Source organism: Danio rerio, chromosome 6 (assembly GCF_049306965.1).
Source record: "Danio rerio strain Tuebingen ecotype United States chromosome 6, GRCz12tu, whole genome shotgun sequence".
In the NCBI taxonomy this organism is placed as follows: domain Eukaryota; kingdom Metazoa; phylum Chordata; class Actinopteri; order Cypriniformes; family Danionidae; genus Danio; species Danio rerio.
The window spans coordinates 12,869,459-12,894,428 of record NC_133181.1 but is presented as its reverse complement, the minus strand read 5'-3'; the positions used below and the strand labels follow the sequence as shown (position 1 = coordinate 12,894,428).

The following is a 24,970-nucleotide window of genomic DNA, read 5'->3' as shown; positions in this document are numbered from 1 at the left end:
ACTTTCAGTAAATTCAGCTCTAACGGCAGTCCTAACTCTCAGTTTCCTCACAGTTTTTTTTCTTCAGTAGTGTGTGTTTAGATTTACAGTTGAAGACAAAGTGATTAGCCTTTTTTTCAAAATATTTTCCCATGTGATGTTTAACAGAATTTTTCGACAGTATTTACTATTATATTTTATACTTATTTGTTTTAGTTTAGCTGAAATGGTAATCAAAAATAATTAAAAATAAACAAAGCTGTAAAATTGTACTTGAAGTGACCAGTAAAATATTATAAACTGCAATCATGGCAAAGATGAAATAAATTAGTTATTAGAAATCAGTTATTAAAACTATTCTATTTATTTATATATCTATCCGTTTATTGATTGTGCCTGATTCCATCCATTCATCCATCCGTTTTTTTATATATCTATGCATCTGTCCGTCCGTCCGTCCTTCTATCCATCCATCCATCCATCCATCCATCCGTTTATTTATATATCTATCCATCTGTCCTTCCGTCCGTCCTTCTATCCATCCATCCATCCATCATCCATCCATCCATCTGTTTATTTATATATCTATCCATCCGTTCTTCCATCCGTCCTTCTATCCATGCATCCATCCATCCATCCATCCGTTTATTTATATATCTATCCATCTGTCCTTCCGTCCGTCCTTCTATCCATGCATCCATCCATCTGTTTATTTATATATCTATCCATCTGTCCGTCCATCCTTCTATCCATCCATCATCCATCCATCCATCCATCCATTTATATATCTATTCATCTATCCATCTGTCCATCCATTCATCCATCCATTTATTGATATATCAATACATCCGTCCGTTCTTCTATCCATCTATTTATTTATATATTTATCTATCCATCCCTCCATCCGTCCATTCATACATCCATACATCCATCCATCGCTATCCATCTTACTATCTATCTATACGTTTGCCCTTCCATCCATCCATCCATCCATCCACCCATCCATCTGTTTATTTAAATATCTATCTAGCCATCCGTTCATCTGTTTATTTATATATCTATGTATCTTTCTGTCCTTCTATCCATCCATCCGCCCATCCATCTATCTATCTGTTTATTTATATATCTATCCATCCATCCGTCTGTCCAGCTATCCATCCCTCCATCCATCCATCCATCCATCCATCCATTCACCCATCCATCTATCTATCTGTTTATTTATAAATCTATCCATCCGTCCATCCTTCTATCCATCCGTCCATCCATCCGTCCATCCATCCATCCGTCCATCCATCCATCCATCCATCCATCCATCCATCCATCCATCCATCTTTTTTTAATTAAAAATTCACAGGAAGGCTTAGAATTATGAAAATGGTTCACTATATATCTAGTTTTATTGTAAAAACACTAAATATTTTGTAGAACTGTATTAATAATTAGATTTTAAAAAGGCTATGGTATATCTTCATTTAGACACCCAAGTAAATGTCTATGTGAGAGAGTGTGTGTGTGTGTGTGTGTGTGTGTGTGTGAGCCTGTGTGAGAGACACTTTGATGGCTGTTAATGTTAAATGTAATCACAGGCTTTCTGACAGTATTTGATTAATAACTATGATCAGACCAAATGAAAGTCTTGGCGTGATAGAACAAGGAAGAAGTGGGAGAGAAGACGCCCAAAGCGCTCCGGCGTCTTCCGCGGCTTTTCTAGAAGATATCACAACACGAGCCCTCTCCGAGTTCGATAAATCACTTCAATCTCTTGTTTGACATTGTATGGGCTCTCGGTATACATGTAAACACAGAGCTCTTGGTATTAATCATCCCGGTCGTCATCATCATCCAGATTGCATCCTTTCTGGGATCGATCTCCTCTGGCAGCGCTGATGCTGCCCATTGTCTCCTTCAGGAGTCACATGTAATTTCTAAGCCGCATATTTCATGCAAATTCAATTTCCATTAGGGAGCGCAGAGAAGAAAGGCTTGAGCGCACCGTTCCGCCAGCGCAGCACCGTGCCAGTACACACACACACACACACACACACACCGAGAGAAAGAGAGAGAGAAAAGTGATGATGGGAAATGCAGGATTTTGCAGATAGCTATAACTCCAGGAGGGACGGAGAGAGGAGGAGAGGGCCTTGACTTTCCTTTGTTGTTGTTTATGTGTGAAGACTGTAGGAACTGTCTGCTGCATGCAGTTTTTTGTGCAATCTTTTTCCCTGGAGTCCACTTAAAATGTTAGTCCACTTGAAAAAAAGTCCACAAAAACAGTCATAATTTAGTTTCCGTGACCATTTCGGGTTCTCTCTTTGACCCTTGGAAATGAGCTGCTTTTGCTGCCATACCTTAAAACGATAGTAGTTTTCCCAAAAGTTCACCTAAACGTCATTATTTACAACCTTTCTTGTCGGATTCCATTTTTGAAAATAAAAAAAATATTATTTCTACCTGTAGATATGGAGGTTAATTCCTCATATGCTTGTGTTCAAACCCAGACACATACAGTACATGAGACAAGTTTTTTTATACTAGTTATAGAGGTTATTATGACTAGTTCATGAATGTGTGCTTGATATTTCTCCTTTTCATTTTTAATATAAACAAGTCATCATGACAATTTAGGTGAATCACTTCATTTTCCATTTAATTATGAGGTTAAAATACTGCTTTTTATTGACATTTGAAGCACTACTTTTAGCTGAATTAGCTTGTCGAATGGTCTTCATAATCACACTTTTAAAGATTTAAAATAAAGAAATATGAAAAAAAAATATTTTTTTAAATACAAATTACAGCATTAGAAAAAAATAAATAAAATAAAGAAATGTAGTCTATTGTCACTTCACTTACATCCGATTGTACGTTTTCTTGCAAAGAAGGATGTTAAAAATAATTGTTTGCATTGGGCAAAACTGATTAGCTGAAGTCACACCAAAGCGACAGCCAACTGAGGATTCTGCTTGGTCTTAAAACCTTTTTCAATTGGTTATTTTCACAATTTATGATGGCATAGCAGTCAAAGCAGGACAAATGAGTTCATACTAATATATACTGAAGAAGGTGCTCAATCTCATTCACAAATCTTATCATGGTAACACACATTAAACTAAAGTAATGCAATAATCATTGTTTATTAATGTTAGATGTAACATAAAACTCTAATGTACATCACTGATAAGGAAAAAAAAAACTAAAAACAACCATACTAATGTCAACAAATACAGTATAAAAGTGTCATATATACAGTTGAAATCAGAATTATTAGCCCCCATTTGAATACATTTTTTTTTTCTTTTTTAACTTTTTTTCCAAATGATGTTTAACAGAGTAAGGAATTTTTCACAGTACTTCAGATAATATTTTTTCTTCTGGAGAAAGTCTTATTTGTTTTATTTCGGCTAGAACAAAAGCAGTTTTTATTTATTTTTTAAACCATTTGAAGATCAATATTATTAGCCCCTTTAAGCTATATATATATATATATATATATATATATATATATATATATATATATATATATATATATATATATATATATATATATTAATAGTCTACAGAACAAACCATCGTTATACAATAACTTGACTAATTACTCTAACCTGCCTAGTTAAAATAATTACCCTAGTTAAGCCTTTAAATGTCACTTTAAGCTGTATAGAAGTGTCTTGAAAAACATCTAGTCAAATATTATTGACTGTCATCATGGCAAAGATAAAATCAATCGGTTATTAGAGATGAGTTATTAAAACTATTATGTTTAGAAATGTGTTGAAAAAGTCTTCTCTCTTTTAAACAGAAATTGGGGGGAAAAACAGAGGGGGCTAATAATTCAGAAGGGTTAATAATTCTGACTTCAACTGTATATCAAGGAAACTTACTGCTAAGCAGGCTTCTGTAGCAGTTAAAAAAAAAATTTTATCATTAAAATCATGACCATTTTTTTACAGTTTATCTTTTACTGACATTATTTAAGGATGTCACATCTGGTACAGTCTGTCCGCTGTTTATAATCAGAACTAGCGATGCCTGTGTTAAATAATTCAGACAGATCATACACTGAGCTTTTTCTTAATCAGTAACAGGATGTTTCAGTCTGATCTCACAAGAAATCGTAAGTATTTTACTTTTTGTCTGTTTAGTTACTAATTCATTGAAATTCGTACAAGTTTAGATGCATGAAAATGTACAATTTTAAAAAGGAAGCATGGCACCCAACCATGGGTGATGAACAAATTGTACTAATTTGTATTAGATCGTACGACATTATACGAATTAGCCACTATATTCAATAGTTACAAATTGCCGTGAGATTGCATCGGATGTTTCAGTGCTTGCTGATGTTGAATATCTAACCCTCCAGTGATGGTCTTCAGATAGTTTGTGCAAGTAGCTTGTTATAATTTTATATGACCAATTTACTGTATAAAATCTGCCACTATTTTAATCATGCATTTCAATGTATTATTATTATTATTAGCAGTAGTAATGGTATTTATGTGTTTATATATTTAGTTTTTAAAAACAAAATCTTTATGACAACTTGTTGGTGTGTGATTCTTCCAAGTTAGAATCATTATAGAAGAACTGGTTGAAACTGTTGTTTGTTGGTGAACCAAACTACATTGGTCACGCCGTGTGTTTGTTTTTGTGCACAGCCAGTTAACTCTTAATTCAAAAGAGCAAGAAAATCCTGTTTTGCATGATATGTCCTCTTTTAATTAGGCTCCGGAACAAGAAAGAGAAGAAAGAAGAAGACAAACAGCTTTCAGTTCGCAAGCGTATAAGGCCTGTCTTTTTAAATCTCACACACAAAATACACTATAGCCTATATGTTTTGGGCTTCGTCCTCATATAGACAGTGGCGACGAAAGAAGGGAAAAAAGGGACAAAAAAGAAGGAGCTTGAGAAGGAGAGAGAGGCGGATGTGAAGATAAATGAGAGGAAATATTCCCCCAAAGACCATCATCCGCTCCTGCTGGCACACACATACACACACACACACACACACACACACACACACACACACACACACAAACACACACAGTGGCAGAAACGCCAGTTTCATATTAATGCGCTTTCAGCCGGCAATAATTAAATCAGCCTCTGAGAGGAGCAGAGCAGAATTACCGGATTACCTGATATCCTTCTTATTTTATCTTTCTCCTTCGTTTTCTCTCACCGTCGCTCTCTTTCTTCGCTTGTCCCCCAACCCCCCCACCAACACACCTTCCCATGTTCTCCATCTTCTGACAAACCGAGCCATCTTGAAAAGCGCCACTGTCCTCCCCCACCTGTCTCCTCGCTCGCTCTCTTATGTGGGATGCGGCGGAAGCCGATTAATGTGCCCTCCGTTTGCATCAATCACATTTCTACAGACACATCTGACAGCCGACTTAATTGTCTGTGTGTCTGAGGGGGACGGAGAGAAAAAGTGCGAACATGTGGCCGCCGTTTGTTCTGCGAGAGGTTAAAATATTCTCTGTTTAAGCCCAGATGCACCTCGTTCTCGACCTGAACATCATCTATCGCTCTGGCACGCTTGTGGGCCGGTGATTTAGTGGGACAAAGTGTTAATTGCGTTTAAAGCGGTAATGATAGCGCTGTGAGAACCTGTCGAGGGAAAGTCTCATTCTGAACGTTAATCAGCTCAACTAGGACTGCATTACCAAGGTCCTCTTGTCTGTTTAACCCTAGTAAAATCACTTTATAAGAGAACGTGCATTGTCTTTCCCGTTAAATTAAGAAGTATAACATTGGTAATCTGCACTCTTGTCAGAGCAATACTGTTTATTATATACTTTTATATGGTTGTTGTATAAACAACAAGTTAATATTAAGTGCCTGGCATTTCAGACACAATATGGAGAGCTATTTTAATTTTGCACGACCAACAGAAAACAGTCCCAAAAGAGGATAAAGCTAGATCATGTGCTGGAATTCTATGTAGCAATCACAGACTGATGCAAACTGTCCCAGTACTGTTTTTATGAAACAACAGCACTTCTGGAACTGAAAACGTCATATTTTCAAATCTGACTAACCACTACATGGTTAAGCATTTCTGGTGAATGCCCTGAATAATTAGTCTGGCTTCAGCCGGTGAAAAAGCATGCAAAATTAAATATTGAATTATTTGTGTCTAGACACGCTGAAGTTCAAAAATAGCAACCCAAACATTTTATGTCCATGTTTGGCTGTGGCAGCAAATTTAAAGATGCAACATCTCCAAGCAGCATGTTTTATAGTGTACACAGCTAAAACACTAGACTGATGATAGAATAATGTTAGACAACTAGTTTCACATTGTAACCCATCCATACATGCCATGGCAATTTCAAAACAGTACATTTTAGAAGCCAGTACTGAAACTATACATTATTCATATAAGCACAATAGTTTAAAGGAGTTTCTTCAGTAACCGATAAGCCACAGCTCAGATTAAAACAGGAGCTTTTTTAATTAGTTGGTGAGTACTTGAACATGAGTTTTGCTGGATTGCTAGATTATTAGTTGGCTAACTGATCCCAGAATGAACTGAAAATGGGAATACTGAAAATTCCCAGGGATTTGCAGTTAAAAATGCAATGCTAGTGCTCCAAGATATTTAAAAATGTAAGTGGTTGGTTGTAGGTGTACTGATTTATGAATGATGGAAAATCAGAGAAACAAGAGTTATAGTGTAAATAGCTAAACACAACACAATTAAAGCAGCGTCACTAATCAAACTTTTTCTAGTCTTAAAAAATGTACTAAAGCTAAACTCTAAAAACAATGTGGGTCATTTTAACTCAACAATGATTTAAATATAAACAAACACAGGCAAACAAAGCTAAAGTTAGGTAAAGTTTTTCAGTTAACCCTTGTGTGTTGTTGGATATGTTTTTATCCACTCTGAGGTGATTTTGAGTCTTAATATGACCACAAATGGAATTATTTTAGGTGACAAATTTTATTTTGACAATTATTTTGGCAGAAAGCTTTGAGATCTTTTAAAAACACACTCTGGGCAAATTGACTTTCATTATGTTGAGGGCTGTTTTTGCCCTATTGACTTCCATTATAATGACATTTTTGATTGCAAAGCCATAACATCATATGATCATGCATTCTTTGTTGTTAGTGGTTTTTCCAGTTGGGAAGAAATAAAATTTGTAGTTTTAACTGTTGATCACCACTTACAGTGCAGAAAAAGCTTTTTGGCTTTTATATAGAGTGTGTGAGAGACCTTTGTGCAATTACCTTGATTTGGCCACTTTATTAAGTACACCTTACTAGTACTGGGTTGGACCCCCTTTTGCCTTCAGAACTGCCTGAATCCTTTGTGGCATACATTTAATAAGGTACTGGAAATACTCCTTAGAGATTTTGGCACATATTGACATGATGGCATCACACAGTAGCAGCAAATTTGTCGGCTGCACATCCATGATGGGAATCTCCCATTCCACCACATTGCAAAGGTGCTCTATTGGATTGAGATCTGGTGACTGTGGAGGTCAATAACGAGTGGTTATTTGAGTTACTGTTGCCTTTCTATCAGCTCAAATCAGTCTGGCCATTCTCCTCTGGCATCAAAAAAAGCATTTGCGCCCACAGAACTGCTGCTCACTGGATATCTTCTCTTTTTTTTTTTTTTTGGACCATTCTCTGTAAACCCTAGAGATGGTTGTGCGTGAAAATCCCAGAAGATCAGCAGTTTCTGAAATACTCAGACCAGCCCGTTTGGCACCAACAACCATGCCACTTTTAAAGTCACTTAAATCACCTTTCTTCCCCATTCTGATGCTCGGTTTGAACTGCAGCAGATTGTCTTGCCATGTCTAGAGTTCCAGCCATGTGATTGGCTGATTAGAAACTTGCGTTAAAGATTAGTTGGACAGGTGTACCTTATAAAGTGGCCGGTGATTGTAATTTGCTTTTATAAGCCAGAAACTTTTTTGCACAGGCTTATCTAAAGGGTTAATGGTGTCAACTGACAACCAACAGTAAAAATTACACATTTGACCTCTTCCCAAAGGGGAAAACCACCAACAATCACAAATGCATGATTACATGCTGTCAGGCTTTGCAATCAAAAAATTTCATTATAATGGAAGTCAATGGGGCAAAACCAGCCACAAACATAACAAAACGGTAGTAAATTTAAACAATACACACAAGGCTTAAATTTTATTGGCTTTATTTAACCCAACAATTGATTTCATCCACATTTCACCCAACATTGGCTTACAACATCCCAGCATTTATGTATAATCGAGATATATAGTATAAAGTGTATTCAAGAATTTTTTTTAAGCCAGAATTGAACCAACATTAGCACCAAAGCTCAGTGTATTTACCGCAACCACGAAGCCTCAGCTCTGACCACAACTACAGCTTTATATTTTATTTCTGTGAAAACAGAGCAACAAAGAGAGCCGGCAAAGCACTTGAACCCGAGTTTTGCAGGGTACTTGAATTTCAAGAGAGACGAGCCAAAGCTGGAATTACATATTCAAAACCCCAAAACTCTGAGGGGAAAACAGCAGTCTCTCTGCGAAAACAAAAAGGTCTCCCTTCACCGCAACTCCACTTGTCGAGCTGGTGTTGAGGTAGAGGAGTGGAAAGCCGTGTGGAATATCAACTGTTAATGAGAGTCTCATCAGAAAACGACACTGGGCCAAAAACGAAACCAGAGCAGACAGAGCGAATTACAAACAGGAAAGAGTCAGTGGTGCCTTGCAAACTTCTCTGTTTACTGAGGAGAAGAGCATATTGCAGAGTGGCGGGAAGGATGGAGGGAAAGCTGTGTTTTTGCGCCCGTGCGTTCACGTGCGTGCCTGTGTTTATGTGAAAGGGGGTGGAGAGTGAGAAGACAGCGGTATTAACAAAGGCCTAGTTAATTGGTTGAGATTCATTAATGCGGCAGCTTTTCAATTTGCAGCCAAAACTGTGAGTGCTAAATCCTGGACCGTGTTTTCACATGCTGAACAATAAGTCGGTAATTACGACAGGAGCAAGTCGGTGGCTTTCTTCAGCCCTGACTGCGCCACGGAAAGAACAAAACGCAGTCAGGAGGGAGACAAGATGCTTCATCCGACTGTTGAAAAAGTGATTCATTTATTCATATTCCTTCAGCTTAATCCCATTTTTATCAGGAGTCACAACAGCAGAATGAACCGCCAACTACTCCTGCATATGTTTTACGCAGCGGATACCCTTCAAGCAGCAACTCAATACTGGAAAACACCCATACACTCTAACACACACACAAACTCGCATACTACGGCCAATTCTGTTTATCCAATTCACCTATAGAGCATGTCTTTGGACTGTGGGGGAAACAGGAGCACCCGGATGAAACCCACGTCAACATGGAGGGAACATGCAAACTCCACACAGAAATGGCACTGCCAAGACTCAAACCAGCGACCTTCTTGCTGTGAGTTGACAGTGGTAACCACTGAGCCGCCATGCTGCCATAAGTTATTCATATTTATACAATTCACCACCCCCCCCCCCCCCCAAAAAAAATACCATGCTAATATCGCTTTATTTTCAAAAATTCAATTGAGACAGACTTTACAATGAGGTTTCATTAGTTAATGTATGTATTAGCATGAAATAATAATGAACAACATTTGTACTGCATTGATTAATAAGAGTTCAACGTTTACTAATGCATTATTAAAATGCAAAGTTGTGTCTGTTTGCTAACATTAGTTAATGCAATGTGACTCAACAAGGAGTAACAATGACCAACTGTATCTTCATTAACTAACATGAACAAAGATGAACAGGTATTGTAATAAATATACAAATGTAATACGATTGCTTATGGTTTGTCCACATCACTAAAACTAACATTAACTAAAGAAACCATATTGTTATTTTTTACAAAGTCCCAAGTGCTGTATTTCATAAAGAAAAGGAGGGAAATGGAAGACCGGGGTTGTCAAGATTTGATTGTATTTTAAATCAAGCATTCTTGTTCTCTGTGTTTTAAAGAATCCTATAATGGTTTTGGTTTCACCATCTGGATTGTGACTGAGCTGCGAACCATGAAGACTGAATAACACATCGATTTCAAGTCTTTCTAATTATTAACTGAAAAGAATCAATTATTTAAAAGTCTGTCATCGCTAGTTCTGACTCTAAACGGTTTGGCAAGTGACACAAGTAACTAGTGACACAATCATTTGGTAACTGAGAAATGTTGTTAAACCAATTGTTTTACTTTCTGTAGTGATTGCTCCACATCATCATTAAATATATTAGTCAACATTGGAACAAAACCAAAAATGTTTTTCAAAATTGTCCAACGACAAGAACTGGTGTTGTTCAATAGTTTTAGGACAACTTTGATGTAAGCTTAGCTGATGATCCACTTCTAATGTTAAAATCTATAAATATAGTCAATTCATCATTTACTCATGCTAAAGTACCACTTTCTTCTAGCCTCAAGAACAAAAGGAAGAAGTTTGGAAAATTGTTGTGCATATTTCACATTGGATAAAAGTGAGAAAGAGAAATTAATACATTTTTGAATGGATATTTCACCTAAAAAAAAAGAAACATTTGCAATTTATCCACCAATTAGCTGCCTTTTCATTATGGTCTCTAGTGTTTCCTAAAATAAAAGTCAATGTCTACTGACACTTGTTGTATACAGGCTAAACAAAACAAATTCTAGGTCGGATGAACATACGATGAATTCTTATAAAGCAAAACAACCATTTTGTGTAAAAACTGAACATCATTACCTTTAATCCACAGCCTCTGCAAACATTCCTGAGCATTCCACAAGCTTTCTAACGAATATTGAATCAAGCTGATGATGTTCGTTTACATTGGCGAGGGATTTATTCTGGATACTGGAACCATTATAAACTCTTAACGACTTTTGTAAATTACACAGTATTTAACTGTGCTATGAACTGTATTTACTGTAGGACAGTTATGTTATTGTATTTTAAAGTTGCATTTTATAAATGACTATTTTTAGTCCAGATATACAAGACTGTAAATACATATACAGCAAAATAAATGGTGCTGTAAATGTAAACAGTATTTTTGCTGTAATATTTATTACTGGCAAACTGCTGCCAGTACGTTACTGTAGATTCTACAGGAAATTGTTACGAGTGTACATAAAAAGAGTTTAAGTATGAGATATTAATCCCAAAGATGTTTATGAGAACCCTTTTACAGACTCTCAACGTGTGATATATATCAAGCCACAAACCATCGTTTGCAAAGACTCTAGATCAAAGGCAATAACGCTAAACATAATGTTCAGTTTCTTGCACACACTTACTTCATGAAACCAAGGTGTATTGTCAGGAACCATGGATATTTACTTTCTTATTGCTCTTTAAGTTTAGTTATCATTGTTTTTTTACTCTCAATTTGACGTTTTCTATAATATGCTAAGCACAAAGGGAAAATCTTGGTTGACCTATATAGGGTGAGTAAATTAATAACATATACTCGTTTTTTTAAGTAAATGCTCTCTACTCCTCAAATCACATTCATAATTCTGTGAAATTCAGATATGGTGATCAGAGACACATTTGACCACAAATGAGGCCAACATCACTGGGTTCCCACAGATCTAATCACTGGTATTAAATCAAAACATCTAGTAGCACAATTTTTCAAAACAATTAAGAGTCACAAGATGTGACGTATAGGATTTTGAACAAATAACTTATTAATGAATAACAAATTACTAATAAATTACTTCACTTTAGTTCTCGTCCTCACAGCTACTTCAGAAAACTTAAAAGTTCACCAAAAAAAACACTGAAATCATGTTGGCATTTAGTCATCCTGTGCAAAACATTTAACATTTATTTTCAATATTCTCTCGTCATTTTTGGCCAATCCATTAAAAGGCCACACAACTCACTGGTTGAAGTTTCACAAACTAACTTCAGACATTAGTTTGTGAATTGATCCATTTTGATTACACAGTTGGTGGATGTGTTCTAGAACTCCTCCTTCTTTAACAAACTAGTACTCAGAATGTCAAGGTGTAAATACTGGTTTCTCTATAGTAAAAATTTCCTTTTTTAACGCTTCCTGAGCTACATTTGCAAGTTTTACATGTGCCGATATCTTTTTCAGCAAGTGGGAATTCAAAAAATGCACTTCTTCACCCTTTCTCAGCATTTTCTAAATAAAAAGAGCAAACTTGCCATCATTTTTTCTGTTTTCGTTATGTGGCTACACATATTATCTACATTGATTGTTTTTTTCTGTGCAGATCAAAGACCATTGACCATTGAGCAGATCAATGCAACTGCCAGAGGTTTATGAAACTGTTCTTCTCTCACAACCACCATTGTTGTTGTGAGCACGTCATCATTTAGTCAAGTATGATGCGATCCTGGATTAACATTAATGTTGATCTTGGAACATCATTTTTTATCGAAAATGTAATCCATACCTATTTCGACCCCTAAACCCAACCATAACTGTAAATTATTCCCAAAATCAAAGGAATAATAGATGGATAAAAATCATGAAGAATATACTGTAAGCCTAAACCTAACTTAAACAGTAAATGTATACCCTTATTCTGATTGGCTGAATGGAATGTTGGTCCAGGATCAACATAGATGTTAATCCAGGAACATGTCCTACTTGGTGAAATCAGGTTGGTGGTTGTTGTGATTAACAGAGTGTCAGAATTTTCAAAAAAGTATAATACTGCAGTTTAGCCTTAATTAACTTCTTTTTGCTCACAAATGAAGGCCGAAAAAAATCTTAGTTTGAAGTATTAACTAAGATAGTTAACTTAATTTTGGTATTGCCCGTTTTAACCTGATTTCAATATCAATTGTCATGTGAAACATGCAAAAAAAGGCACAGGAAACTGATTTTCATTATGGAGAGACTGGGCTAACTTCTACAGTGCTTTATTGTCTATTTTAATACTTAACAACTCTTCTTGTAATCAAACCTAGAACTGGTGCAGTTGGCCTGTATGCAATGCTTTTATGGCCCGTTTGCACTGAGTGGTACAGTACGGTACGGTACGGGTCACCTTTATCAGTCTTGCTTTCCACTGCTAAAAGGTTAACAATGGTACTCTTTTGGTGGGTGTGGTGTACGACAGAAATTTTCGGTCAACGTCATTTTTGCTCGAGAAAATGTCTACAGTAAAGCTGTACAGGTCGCTCACAAGAGCTGTACGAGACGTACTTCTCACAAAACAGATGCTTTATACACACAGATACTTCTGTATAAATGTTCATTACTAACTTTTCTATGAACATGATTTGATTATAACTGCAGATCAATGACAGTGCGAAATAGCCTACTGTAACAACTGCAATTATATAAAATAAATAAATAAATAAATGCAACATATATGAACATACAGACCCTTACAGTCTCATTTGTATCTTTAATCTTCACCAACACATGTAACCTCTTGTTAAAAAGTATTTCCATCATTCCGAGTTCATATTAGCCCAACAGTTGATGATCAGTCAAACATGGCAGTTTGTTCACGTTTGCTTAAAAAAATAATTTGCTCCTTTTTTTTGGCTTCTTCTTTGTCTTTTCGCGCATCACTCTCAAGTTTGTCAGTTTCTGAAGGATCGGGTTTTCAAAAGCATGTCAGTAAATCAAGCGCACATTATTATCATCAGCTCAAGAAGTATGTTATTTCAAATATAGACGCGCCCACAAGTGCAAACAAGAAAGCGAAACGGATCGCGCTTTAGACTGGCTCATAAAAAACTAAGGGGCACAGGGTAGATTCTGCTCTTCTTGTTTATCTTCTTGTATATATTATTACGATGTTATGTATCAGCTGTGTATTTAAAACATGCTGGTTCTTTTGTTTTCATTCTGGCTTGTTGCATGAGTGAATGACATATCTCTGTTAACCAATAGCGTTCAGCTGCACATCTAGCACCGCCTTTTGGTACCCTTGGTACCCTTTGCAAAGGGTGACCAAAAAGAGGTACGTTATAGTATGGTTCACTTTTAGGTACAAACTGTCACTTTGACAGTTCAAACAGCCATAAAAGCGTACCGAACCGTACCGTACTGTACCACTCAGTGGAAACGGGCCATTAATATCCTCCCCTAACCCTCACCGTGACGTCACTAGCTCCAATAAGTGCATTGTGTCTGACACTGCACCTCTGAGATATGGAATCTCAGCTTGCATCATCATAGCTGCATCCAGATAGGATTGGGCCTTACTTTTGTTGTGTTTTGTTCAAAAATCAACTTATATTAGAGGTTTTGCCACATTTAAATTTTATTTAATGTGTTTTGAAAGCAAATGCCACTTTATTTAAAGAAAAATAAATAGTGTTGACTCGTGATGCATGTTATGGATGTTTATTAAAAACAAGTTATGTAATATCAATTGTTCCGGACCTTTGATCTTAATAATAATTTAGATTTGGACAGATTTTTATTACCTTAGACATTGAGAGCCTTATGAGAATTTCATGGGACCTTTAAGATGTTTAATTGATGCAAGTTGAAGTAACTTACAAAGTTAATTTGATTTGATAATTTTTTACAGCGCATTTGTATTTGAAACAACAAAGAAAAACTAAATTACGGCAGAACATTCATCTTTTGTTCTGATCTCTTCAACAAAGCAGACTCTAAGAAACCAAACACTCGTGCCTATAATCAGACAAGACTCAATCAGTAGAGAAGATTTGCGCACATGTCACACGTCACTCAGAAGCAGGGGAAAAAAATATGATGCTTCATCAGACAGGAAGAGAAGTTCCTGATCACATCAGTCTACGATCTGCCGGCAAACCACGCAGTCTAAACTGGGAGACAAGCTCAAAGCGTGCCTGTGCGACACTCAGCGGTGTGTGTGTGTATATATATATATATATGCGTGTGTGTGCGGAAATGTGCTGGCGTGTGATTGTGCATCAGTTTTGACTGAGCACTTTTCACACTGTAACAATAAGCAACCCTTGCGTCAGGGCATGAAAGAGTGTGTGTGTGTGTGTGTGTGTGTGTGTGTGTGTGCGCACTCAATAGTACTTACCGCATGTGCCGAGCGAGGCCGTGGCTCCGTGGTTCAGGCTGCTCTTGGCATTGGAGGCTGCTGTGGATGAGGAAGAGGAGGAAGAGGAAGATGATGACACTGAGGTGGCGGTGTGGACGGAGGCCGGGGTGGCGGAAGGCGAGGCCAGCCGTTCTCCAGACTCCATATCTGTCAAGCACAATCCAATCCATAATTAGAGCCAGTTCTCGCACGCACACACACACACACACACGGCCTGCCACTCTTCCTTTCACATCTCACTTGCCATGAACAATATTTCTATTTAACACTAGTCAGCCTCCTTCACACACATACACACGCACACACACACACACAAGGCGAACCAACCCCAAGCAAGCATATTTCTACAGGACCACACATTAATGTCCCGTTTGGGCAGAGGGTTTGTTGGGCTTGTCACATTAACCGCTCATTCACTGTCGAGACCCTCTTCAATAGGACAGAAAAAGAGACTGACGCAGGCTCACACAAGCACACAAAGTGAGCAGCGCGCTGATTTACAAGACTATTCACAGCCATTTTTACACAGCGTAAAACAAGCGTTCTCACACTTGATGTGCTTAACAGGCAAATTATGCCTTTAACTGTTTCTGTGGAGATTTCACAGTTTGGAGAGACGCATATTAAAGACAGTCGCACGCAGCCAACAATACACACACACACACACACACACACACCAAAAAAAGCCCCCAAGCACTCCTAAAATTCTTTCTCCATCCTCAAAACGTACCATATCCGCACGTATTTTAATGTGTGAAAATATGATTAGCAGTTGAGTGGTGTGCGGTTTGAGTATGTAGGTTTTTACGGAATGTTTTTTCAGTATTGTTCTGTAATTGTTTGATCAAAACATAAACAAAATCACAAAATTATGAAATATTATTACAAATTACAATAACCTTTTCTGTTTTAAAAGGATAGTTCAACCAAATGTACTGTACTTACTATTTACTATCCCTCAAGTTTTTTCCCGAAGAAAACTAAAGAGGTTTTGAAGGAAGCTGAAAACCTGTAACCATTGACTTATATTGTAAAACAAAAAAATACTATGAAATACAACCCTTACAGGTTTCCAGCTTTCTTCAAAATATCTACTTTTATGTTCATCAGAAGAAAGAAACTTAAATAGGTTTAAGCGTGGGTAAGTGACGACAGAATTTTCAGTTTTTGGGTGAACCTTTAAGATAATTTACGAAATGTATTCATTCTACTTGTAATTTAGATTTAGCACCTATAGACTGCATTAGTGATCAACCTTCCACAAGTATTTTTTACATGTATTGTTCCTTAATTTAAACAAAAACGTAAAAGACAAACATGTAAGACTGTCTACTTAAAAGTTTCATTATGGAAAGAACAAAAACAACAAAACTCAAGAAACAATATTAAAAATATTAAATATATTTATTAAATATAAAAGAATATTAAAAACACTTTGAACATATTAAAGGTTATGATTGTACTTAGAGCTAAAGTACATTTCAAGTTTATAGCAATATTGTGCTTTCCCGGTGCTGGGTTGCAGCTGGAAGGGCATCCACTGCGTAAAACATAGATAAGTAGGCAGTGCTAGATAAGTAGGCAGTTCATTCCGCTGTAGTAAATAATATAATATAATATAATATAATATAATATAATATAATATAATATAATATAATATAATATAATATAATATAATTTAATATAATATAATATAATATAATCATTTAATTTAATGTAATTTAATATAATATAATATAATATAGTATAATATAATTTAATATAATATAATTTAATTTAATTTAATTTAATATAATATAATATAATATAATATAATTTAATTTAATTTAATTTAATATAATATAATATAATATAATATAATATAATATAATATAATATAATATAATATAATTTAATATAATATAATATAATATAATATAATTTAATATAATATAATATAATATAATATAATATAATATAATATAATATAATATAATATAATATAATATAATAATTTAATTTAATATAATATAATATAATATAATATAATATAATTTAATATAATATAATATAGTATAATATAATTTAATATAATATAATATAATATAATATAATTTAATTTAATTTAATATAATATAATATAATATAATATAATATAATATAATATAATAATATAATATAATATAATATAATATAATATAATTTAATTTAATATAATTTAATTTAATATAATATAATATAATATAATATAATTTAATATAATATAATATAATATAATATAATATAATTTAATATAATATAATATAATTTAATATAATATAATAATTTAATTTAATATAATATAATATAATATAATATAATATAATTTAATATAATATAATATAGTATAATATAATTTAATATAATATAATATAATATAATTTAATTTAATTTAATATAATATAATAATATAATATAATATAATATAATATAATATAATTTAATTTAATTTAATATAATATAATAATATAATATAATATAATATAATATAATATAATTTAATTTAATATAATATAATATAATATAATATAATATAATATAATATAATATAATATAAATTAATATTATATAATATAATATAATATAATATAATATAATATAATATAATATAATTTAATATAATATAATATAATATAATATAATATAATATAATATAATATAATATAATATAATATAATATAATATATTATAATATAATATAATATAAGACAGCATTGTCGCCTCACAGCAAAAGGTTGCTGGTTCAAGTCTTGGCTGGCTCAGTTGGCATTTCTGTGTGGAGTTTGCATGTTCTCCCTGCGTTCACATGGATTTCCTCCAGGTGCTCCAGTTTACCCCACAGTCCAAAGACATGTGGTAAAGGTGAATTGGGTAAACTAAAATTGCTCTTAGAGTATAAGTGTGAAAGAGTTAGTATGGGCACAGCTCGCAACAAAAAGGTCGCTGGTTCGAGTCCTGGCTGGACCAGTTGGCATTTCTGTGTGGAGTTTGCATGTTCTGCCTGTGTTTTTGCTTCAGGAACCCTATTGTTGCAATCTATTTCTCCAGTCTTCAGCATCACAACAGAAATCAATTTAATATGCTGATCAGGTGCTCAAGAAACATTTCTTATCATTACCACAACAAAATGTTGTGCTGCTTAATACTTTTTCATGATGCTTTTTTCAAGATTCCAGAAAATTCAAAACAACCGCATCTATATGCGTGCACACATACACACGCACACGCACACACACACACACACACACATACATTTTAATCCCTCCTCCTCAAAGCATACCATATCCGCAAGTACTTTATATGCATGAAAATACGATTAGCAGGTGTTAGCGTGTGATTTGGGCAGATTTTTTTGCTGCTGAAAGAGTGCAAACTGTTTATATGTTTGTGAATCTTAAGCTCGGTCTTGCGTCCACATGGATGCTAACTTCACGAGGAGATTTTGCTGTGGGAATCGGCAGAGAGCGCCACGGTGTAGCACACATGGCTTTGTTATTCTGTCATTATATATAAACACTTGTGTCCTGTCCCCAGAGCTGCTCTCCTTCTTGTATGTCTCTGCTACACACACACACAGACACACATGCAAACACACACCGATTAGATCTCAGAGATGGAAGCATCTATGGAATATCAACTAACCGCCTTCGCCCAAGAGTAATGCCGAAGCCAACACACACACACACACACACACACACACAATGAAAGTGTCTGCATATTGCTGTAAACAGCGGCAGAGGCCACAATCTGCCACTGCGGTTGATATCCGCCCTTTCTTTCGCTCCACCTGTCCTCCATTCACTTCTTTTGGATCATCCTTCCATCTCGGCTTTCTGTCCTTTTTTTCCTTCCTCATGCCCTGTCTTTAAAGGTCAAAGGTCACTGGGTCATGACCCTGCCAACTCAAGTTCATGGCAGGTTACTCTAAATGAATGCTATAGCTTGAAATTCTACCCTAAATAACCACCCAAGTACTGCTCAGTGGAAAACAATGGCTGGATTATACACCCTACCTCTTATAGAAAGTTAACATGGTAGGTATGGATAAAGTAGAACTTATATTTATGAGACTGTTGGGAAGTAAATCTAAAAGTGCGCTCAATTAGATAAAAATATCAACATATACACAGAGTGATGAAACGAAAAAATTATATATATTTACACTTACAGTTTTATGAAGGCTGAATAATATTCTAAAATAAAAAAAGAAATGATCAATATAATATAATATAACATAATATAATATAATATAATTTAATATAATATAATAATATAATATAACATAACATAATATAATAATATAATATAATATAACATAATAATATAATATAATATAATACAATACAATACAACATAATATAATATAATATAACATAACATAACAATATAATATAATATAATATAATATAATATAATATAATATAATATAATATAATATAATATAATGTGTGGAGTTTGCATGTTCTCCCCGTGTTGGCGTGGGTTTTCCTCTGCCGCAGTCCAAAGACGTGGTACAGGTGAATAGGATAAACTAAATTGGCCGTAGAGTATGTGTGTACATGTGAGACTGTGTATGGGAGTTTCCCAGTGCTGGGTTGTAGCTGAAAGGGCATCGGCTGTGTAAAAAATATGCTGGATAAGTTGGTGGTTCATTCCACTGTGGCGACCCCTGATGAATAACAGGACTAAGCTGAAGGAAAATGAATAAATGAATAATCAAATAAAATCAAATAAATTAAAATACCCATTATTAGAAAATTAGGTAAAAGTTATTTTAGAATATGTATTATGTATGGTGAGCGAGCGGGCTTAACAAGCTGCAATTTAGGAAAACGCATGCAATTACAAAAAACACCAGCAAATTGAGAAAAGGTCTTCATCCGTTTGACAGCACACATGCTGCAAATTCCCACAATGCAAACAAAATAATAAAACGCACTGCATTTCCTTAAAACAAAAACAATTTACGAACACGCACTGCATTTCCTCAAAATGCAAACAATTTACAAAATGTGCTGCAATTTCTCAAAACGCAAACAATTTATGAAAATGAACTACATTTTCTCTAAACACAAACTATTTACAAAAATGCACTGCAATTTCTTTAAACACAAATAATTTACAAAAACGCACTGTATTTTCTAAAAAGTATACAACTTACAAAAACGTGCTGCATTTTCTTAAAATGCAAACATTTATTCATTCATTCATTCATTCATTTTTGGCTTAGTCCTTTTATTAATCCGGGGTCACCACAGCGTAATAAACCACCTAAAAATGCAAACAATTTACAAAAATGCGCTGCATATTCCAACAACACAAAAACAGCGGAACACAATGGAAATGTTTCAAGGGAACCAAAAAATGTGACGGACACCACTGTGCCGTATTTTTTGCTCAGTGAAGCTTGAAAGGTGAGTTTTTTTGTTTATTTTACTATCCCGATTTTCGTGTCTTTAGTATTTATTAGCCTAAAAGGATTTAAAGCCTTTTAGGGTCCCCTTGAATCATTTCTGTTGTGTTGTGAGAAAATGCAGAGCGTTTTTCATAAAATGTTTGCGTTGTTTTATATAAATAAATTTTATTATTATGATTTAAAATATAATTTATAACTATTTCATGCTTTCATGCTATTTTAAAAGTCATTGTATTATAAGCTAATAATATAATCACTATAATATACACTATAAGCTAATAAAAGTTTTATTAAGAAAAAAACATCTCCATAATATGTGTGTGAAACTATGTTAATTTTTTTATTAGCATTCTTTAAATAATAATTCAAAAAATATATTAAATTGAATGCATCCACGAGGAATAAAATTATTAATTACTTAAAATAAATAGTTGTTCATCTCCCTCCATATCCATACTTTTCCTGATTACCTACAACATCAACGGCAACAGACTCAGGCCTCAAAATAATTCATAACAACAACCATGATTACCGCAATAATGGTATGCCGGGGTATTTAAGGATCCAATCCTGACTTAATTATCAGAAATTAAAACAGCTTTAGCATCAGAATTAGTCTGATTTTATAGCTAATTAGCCATCTTCCACTGTGGCACTGGAAGGCAGGCATCGTAATCTCCGTGAGCGGCGTAATTAATTTGACTTGGTGCACGCGGCCAATGAGATTGACGAGGAAAACAGCAGGTCTCGGATCCTGCGAATGAGCGAATCATATGCTAATCGCGATCCGGGAACATGTTTAGTCCGAGCAATATGGACGACACCTCCGAGCTCTCCAGTAAGCCAAGAGAAGCTTGCTTCCCCACGAACGTGCTTTCAGAGAGAGACACTACATAAAGCTGTGCGTTATTTAATTTAACCTGAAAATCAATCATACACTCCTGAGGCAGTGAAATATACTGCTGAGGTTGCTGTGTTTGGGAGAGTGTGCGAGTATGTGTGGAAAATCAGAGGCAATGTGTGTGTGTGTTTATTCAAAACACTGCGTATCTGTCTGTGTGTGTGCGCACGTGACCCACACTTCTCACTTGTTATGGCCCGTGGTAACAGATGGCCAATGCTAGCCACGCTAATCTGCCAACAGAGTCGTCAGCATGGATCAGTGCTAATCAGAGCGCGCCAGCAACCGCACCGACACAAAGACACCATTTTCTCCGACCGGTGCTCGCTCAGCACAGGCCTGTCACCTTCCTGGTGCCCTACGGCAGGGGGAACAGTGACCTTTGACCTTATAGCGCTGCTAATTCCCGGCTACATTGCTACAAACGCTCATTCCTACAACCACTAGGTACACAAGATGTAGAATTCATGCAGCTTCACAAGGGCGTGAGATCCTGGTTAACGAGTGTCCGAATACATCCATCTCCCCAGCCCTCCTGACTCATTGATTGGCCGCAGTGCTACCTCGTCATTGGCTGGAGCTGCTTTCCTGAAGCGTGAGATGGCTTCGCCTATCGAAAGACACGGTTGCTTGGTGACACTGGCAGACACACCATCACCAAGTGTCCCAGGATGCACGGGGAGAGGGGGGAGAATGAGAGCATGTGCGGCGTCGTGTTAAAAACACCTAAATCAAGGAAGGGCGGGCGGATGGAGAGAAGAAATGATATGTGGGCGGAGGCCTGTACAAAGAGGTGTGGGATTCACCTTTCTTTCTTTAACCGTCTCAGTTGTGAGTAAGAGGGTATTAGATTTTATGTGTGTGTGTGTGTGTGTGTGTGTGTGTGTGTGTGTGTGTGTGTGTGTGTATCCTGACACATGGAGGAATAAGTTTTTAAAGGAACATTCCACTTTTTTTGGCAAATAGGCTCTTTTACAAGTCACCTAGAGTACAGTTGTGACTTGTAAAACAAGTTATACAAACGGTACAGAACAGTTGAGTTTGATCATTCTTTAATCTATTCAATCGATCTTCATGTGTGGCGGGAGTACGTTTAGCTTAGCTTAACATAAATCATTGAATCGGATTAGACCGTTAGCATCTGCTTCAAATTTAAAAATCGGGGGTTGGCTGGGGTTTGTCGCAGACGAAAGTTAAGAGCGCGTGGTGTCGCAGATGAAAGTAAGGAGGGTTGGGGAGTCGCAGAAGAAAGTGAAGAGCGAGGCAGGGGTACGTGTGAGCAGGGGGATCGGTAAAATGAGGTGTCGGATCAGATTTCAGAGGTGCCAGTTTCGGATCCTGCTTGTTCCGGTACAAATTAAGCCCTGGTTCCTAGTAATATCAAACTATGAAATAGCACCTTTTCATTTTCTGTCAGTCTAAGCAAGCGATGTAACTAAAAAAATTTAATGATACAATGATATTACAATGATGAATCTATTCCTCCGATCTTCACGTCTGGAGGGAGCACTTTTAGCTTAGCTTAGCATAAATCATTGAATCGGATTAGATTCGCTCAAATATATATTTAAAAAAAAGTTTTTTATATTTAAACTTTGACTTTTCTGTAGTTACATTGTGTACTTATACCGACTGTGAATGAAAAGTTAGCTGATATGGCTGGGAACTATACTCTCATTGTAGCATAATAATTAAGGAACTTTGCTGTCATACCATGGCTGCAGCAGGTGCAATGATATTAAGCAGCACCTTAAAATAGTCCGCAACTAGGTAACAGCGCTGTGTAATAGCACTGCAGCCATGGTATAGTTATAGCATAGCATAGCATAGCATAATATGCTAAGTTAAGCTAAAAGTGCTCCTGCCAGACCCAGAGATTGGAGAACAGTTTTATCATTTTTTTAATCCAGTCAATCAATCGTTATGTCTGGCGGTAGCATGTTTAGCTTATCTTAGTATAAATCATTGAATCTGATTGGATCATTAGTATCTCTCTTAAAAGTTTCAAAATAGACTGTTTGGCTAGGAACTATACTCTCATTCAAGCGTAATAACTAAGGAACTTTGCTGTCATACCATGACTGCAGCAGGCACAATGATATTAAGCAGCACCTTAAAATAGTCCGCAACTAGGTAACAGTGCTGCGTAATATCATTGCGCTTGCTGCAGCCATAGAATAGTTACAGCATAGCATAGTTCCTAGTAATATCGACCTATGAAATAGCAACTTTTAATTTTCTGTAAGTCTTGATAAACTAATTTATTAAGAATTTCAACAGTCTTTTTCCCATTTCTGAGTGACATGCTAATGGTCTAATCAGATTCAATGATTTGTGCTATGCTAAGCTAACCTAAAAGTGCTCCTGTCAGACACAGAGATCGGTGAACAGTGAAGTTTCATCATTTTTGAATCCATTCCTTCAATCTTCATATCTGGTGGTTAATTTGGGGTCGCCACAGCAGAATAAACCTCCAACTTATCTAGCATATGTTTTTATGCAGCAGATGCCCTTCCAGCTGCAACCCATCTCTGGGAAACATCCATACACACTCATTTACACTCATACACTACGGACAATTTAGTCTACCCAATTCACCTGTAGCACATGTCTTTGGACTGTGGAGGAAACCAGAGCACCCGGAGGAAACCCACGCAAACACGGGGAGAACATGCAAACTCCACACAGAAATGCCAACTGACCCAGCCGAGGCTCGAACCAGTGACCTTCTTGCTGCGAGGCGACAGCACTACCTACTGTGCTACCGTGTCGCCAGTTCAGATCATTTTTATATTTAAACAAATTAAAAAATTAAAATTGTTCCCGCCAGACCCAGAGATCATCTGAATGAATACAAAAATTGTAAAACTCAACTGTTTACCTCATAGGGACTTGTAAAATGAGCCTATTAACAAAAAAATGGAGTGTTTCTTTAAGAAAAAACAGGGTCAGACTGATCAAGTTGATTTTCGAGAGCTAAAAGGTGTGAGTTTCTCCATCGTTCTGTGACAAGTGTCTATTCAAGCAAACAACTCCAAACGTGAGTCAGACCGTCAGGTTTATCCTAATGCAAAGAGACAGATGCCACTGATCACGTCAATGTGCCTTTCCAATGTTAGAAACATCACTCTTGTGCAACACCGTATCCAGAAATTAAAAGGATGGGAACGTGATTTCAGGATACAATGTGTGTGTGTGTATGTGTGTGTGTGTTTCTTTGCGTGTTATGAGTAACCAGAGACCAGCAGCTCAACCCACACCCAAACAAAGGGTCCGTGACAGATGGTGGAAAGCTGCATGCTGGGATACTTCGGCCTTTCGTCCGTGAGCTGTTCTGTGGTCCAATGAGGAGTTACCAGATCCGCTTCCACAGCAACACACAGATCAGCAGATATACAGAGCGGATCGTCTGCCCAAACAATACCACACCAACAATGCAAAATGAGACCTGATTGACACACACACACACACACACACACAACAGTCCTACAAGGGCACATCTCGTTATCTTGCATGCCTTTGTTTTTAAGGAAGAATTAAGCTCTCTTCATAAGAAAAGCAGCCTGTTTTCTTGGGTAAAATGGTGGATGCTTTTGTTTTGATCTCATAG

At 35.9% G+C, this 24,970-nt stretch overlaps 1 protein-coding gene across 50 annotated transcripts in view; it reads right to left on the bottom strand.

Annotated features, from left to right (window-relative positions):
• baz2ba (bromodomain adjacent to zinc finger domain, 2Ba) overlaps positions 1–24,970 on the bottom strand; it is a 174,113-nt gene that overhangs the window by 71,560 nt on the left and 77,583 nt on the right. For all 50 annotated transcript variants that reach the window (XM_021477029.3, XM_021477034.3, XM_021477030.3 and 47 more), the window contains exon 3: positions 15,005–15,172. In XM_021477029.3, the coding sequence (XP_021332704.2) occupies positions 15,005–15,170 (166 nt within the window). In that variant the 5' untranslated portion in view covers positions 15,171–15,172. The remainder of the gene's footprint in view (positions 1–15,004; positions 15,173–24,970) is intronic.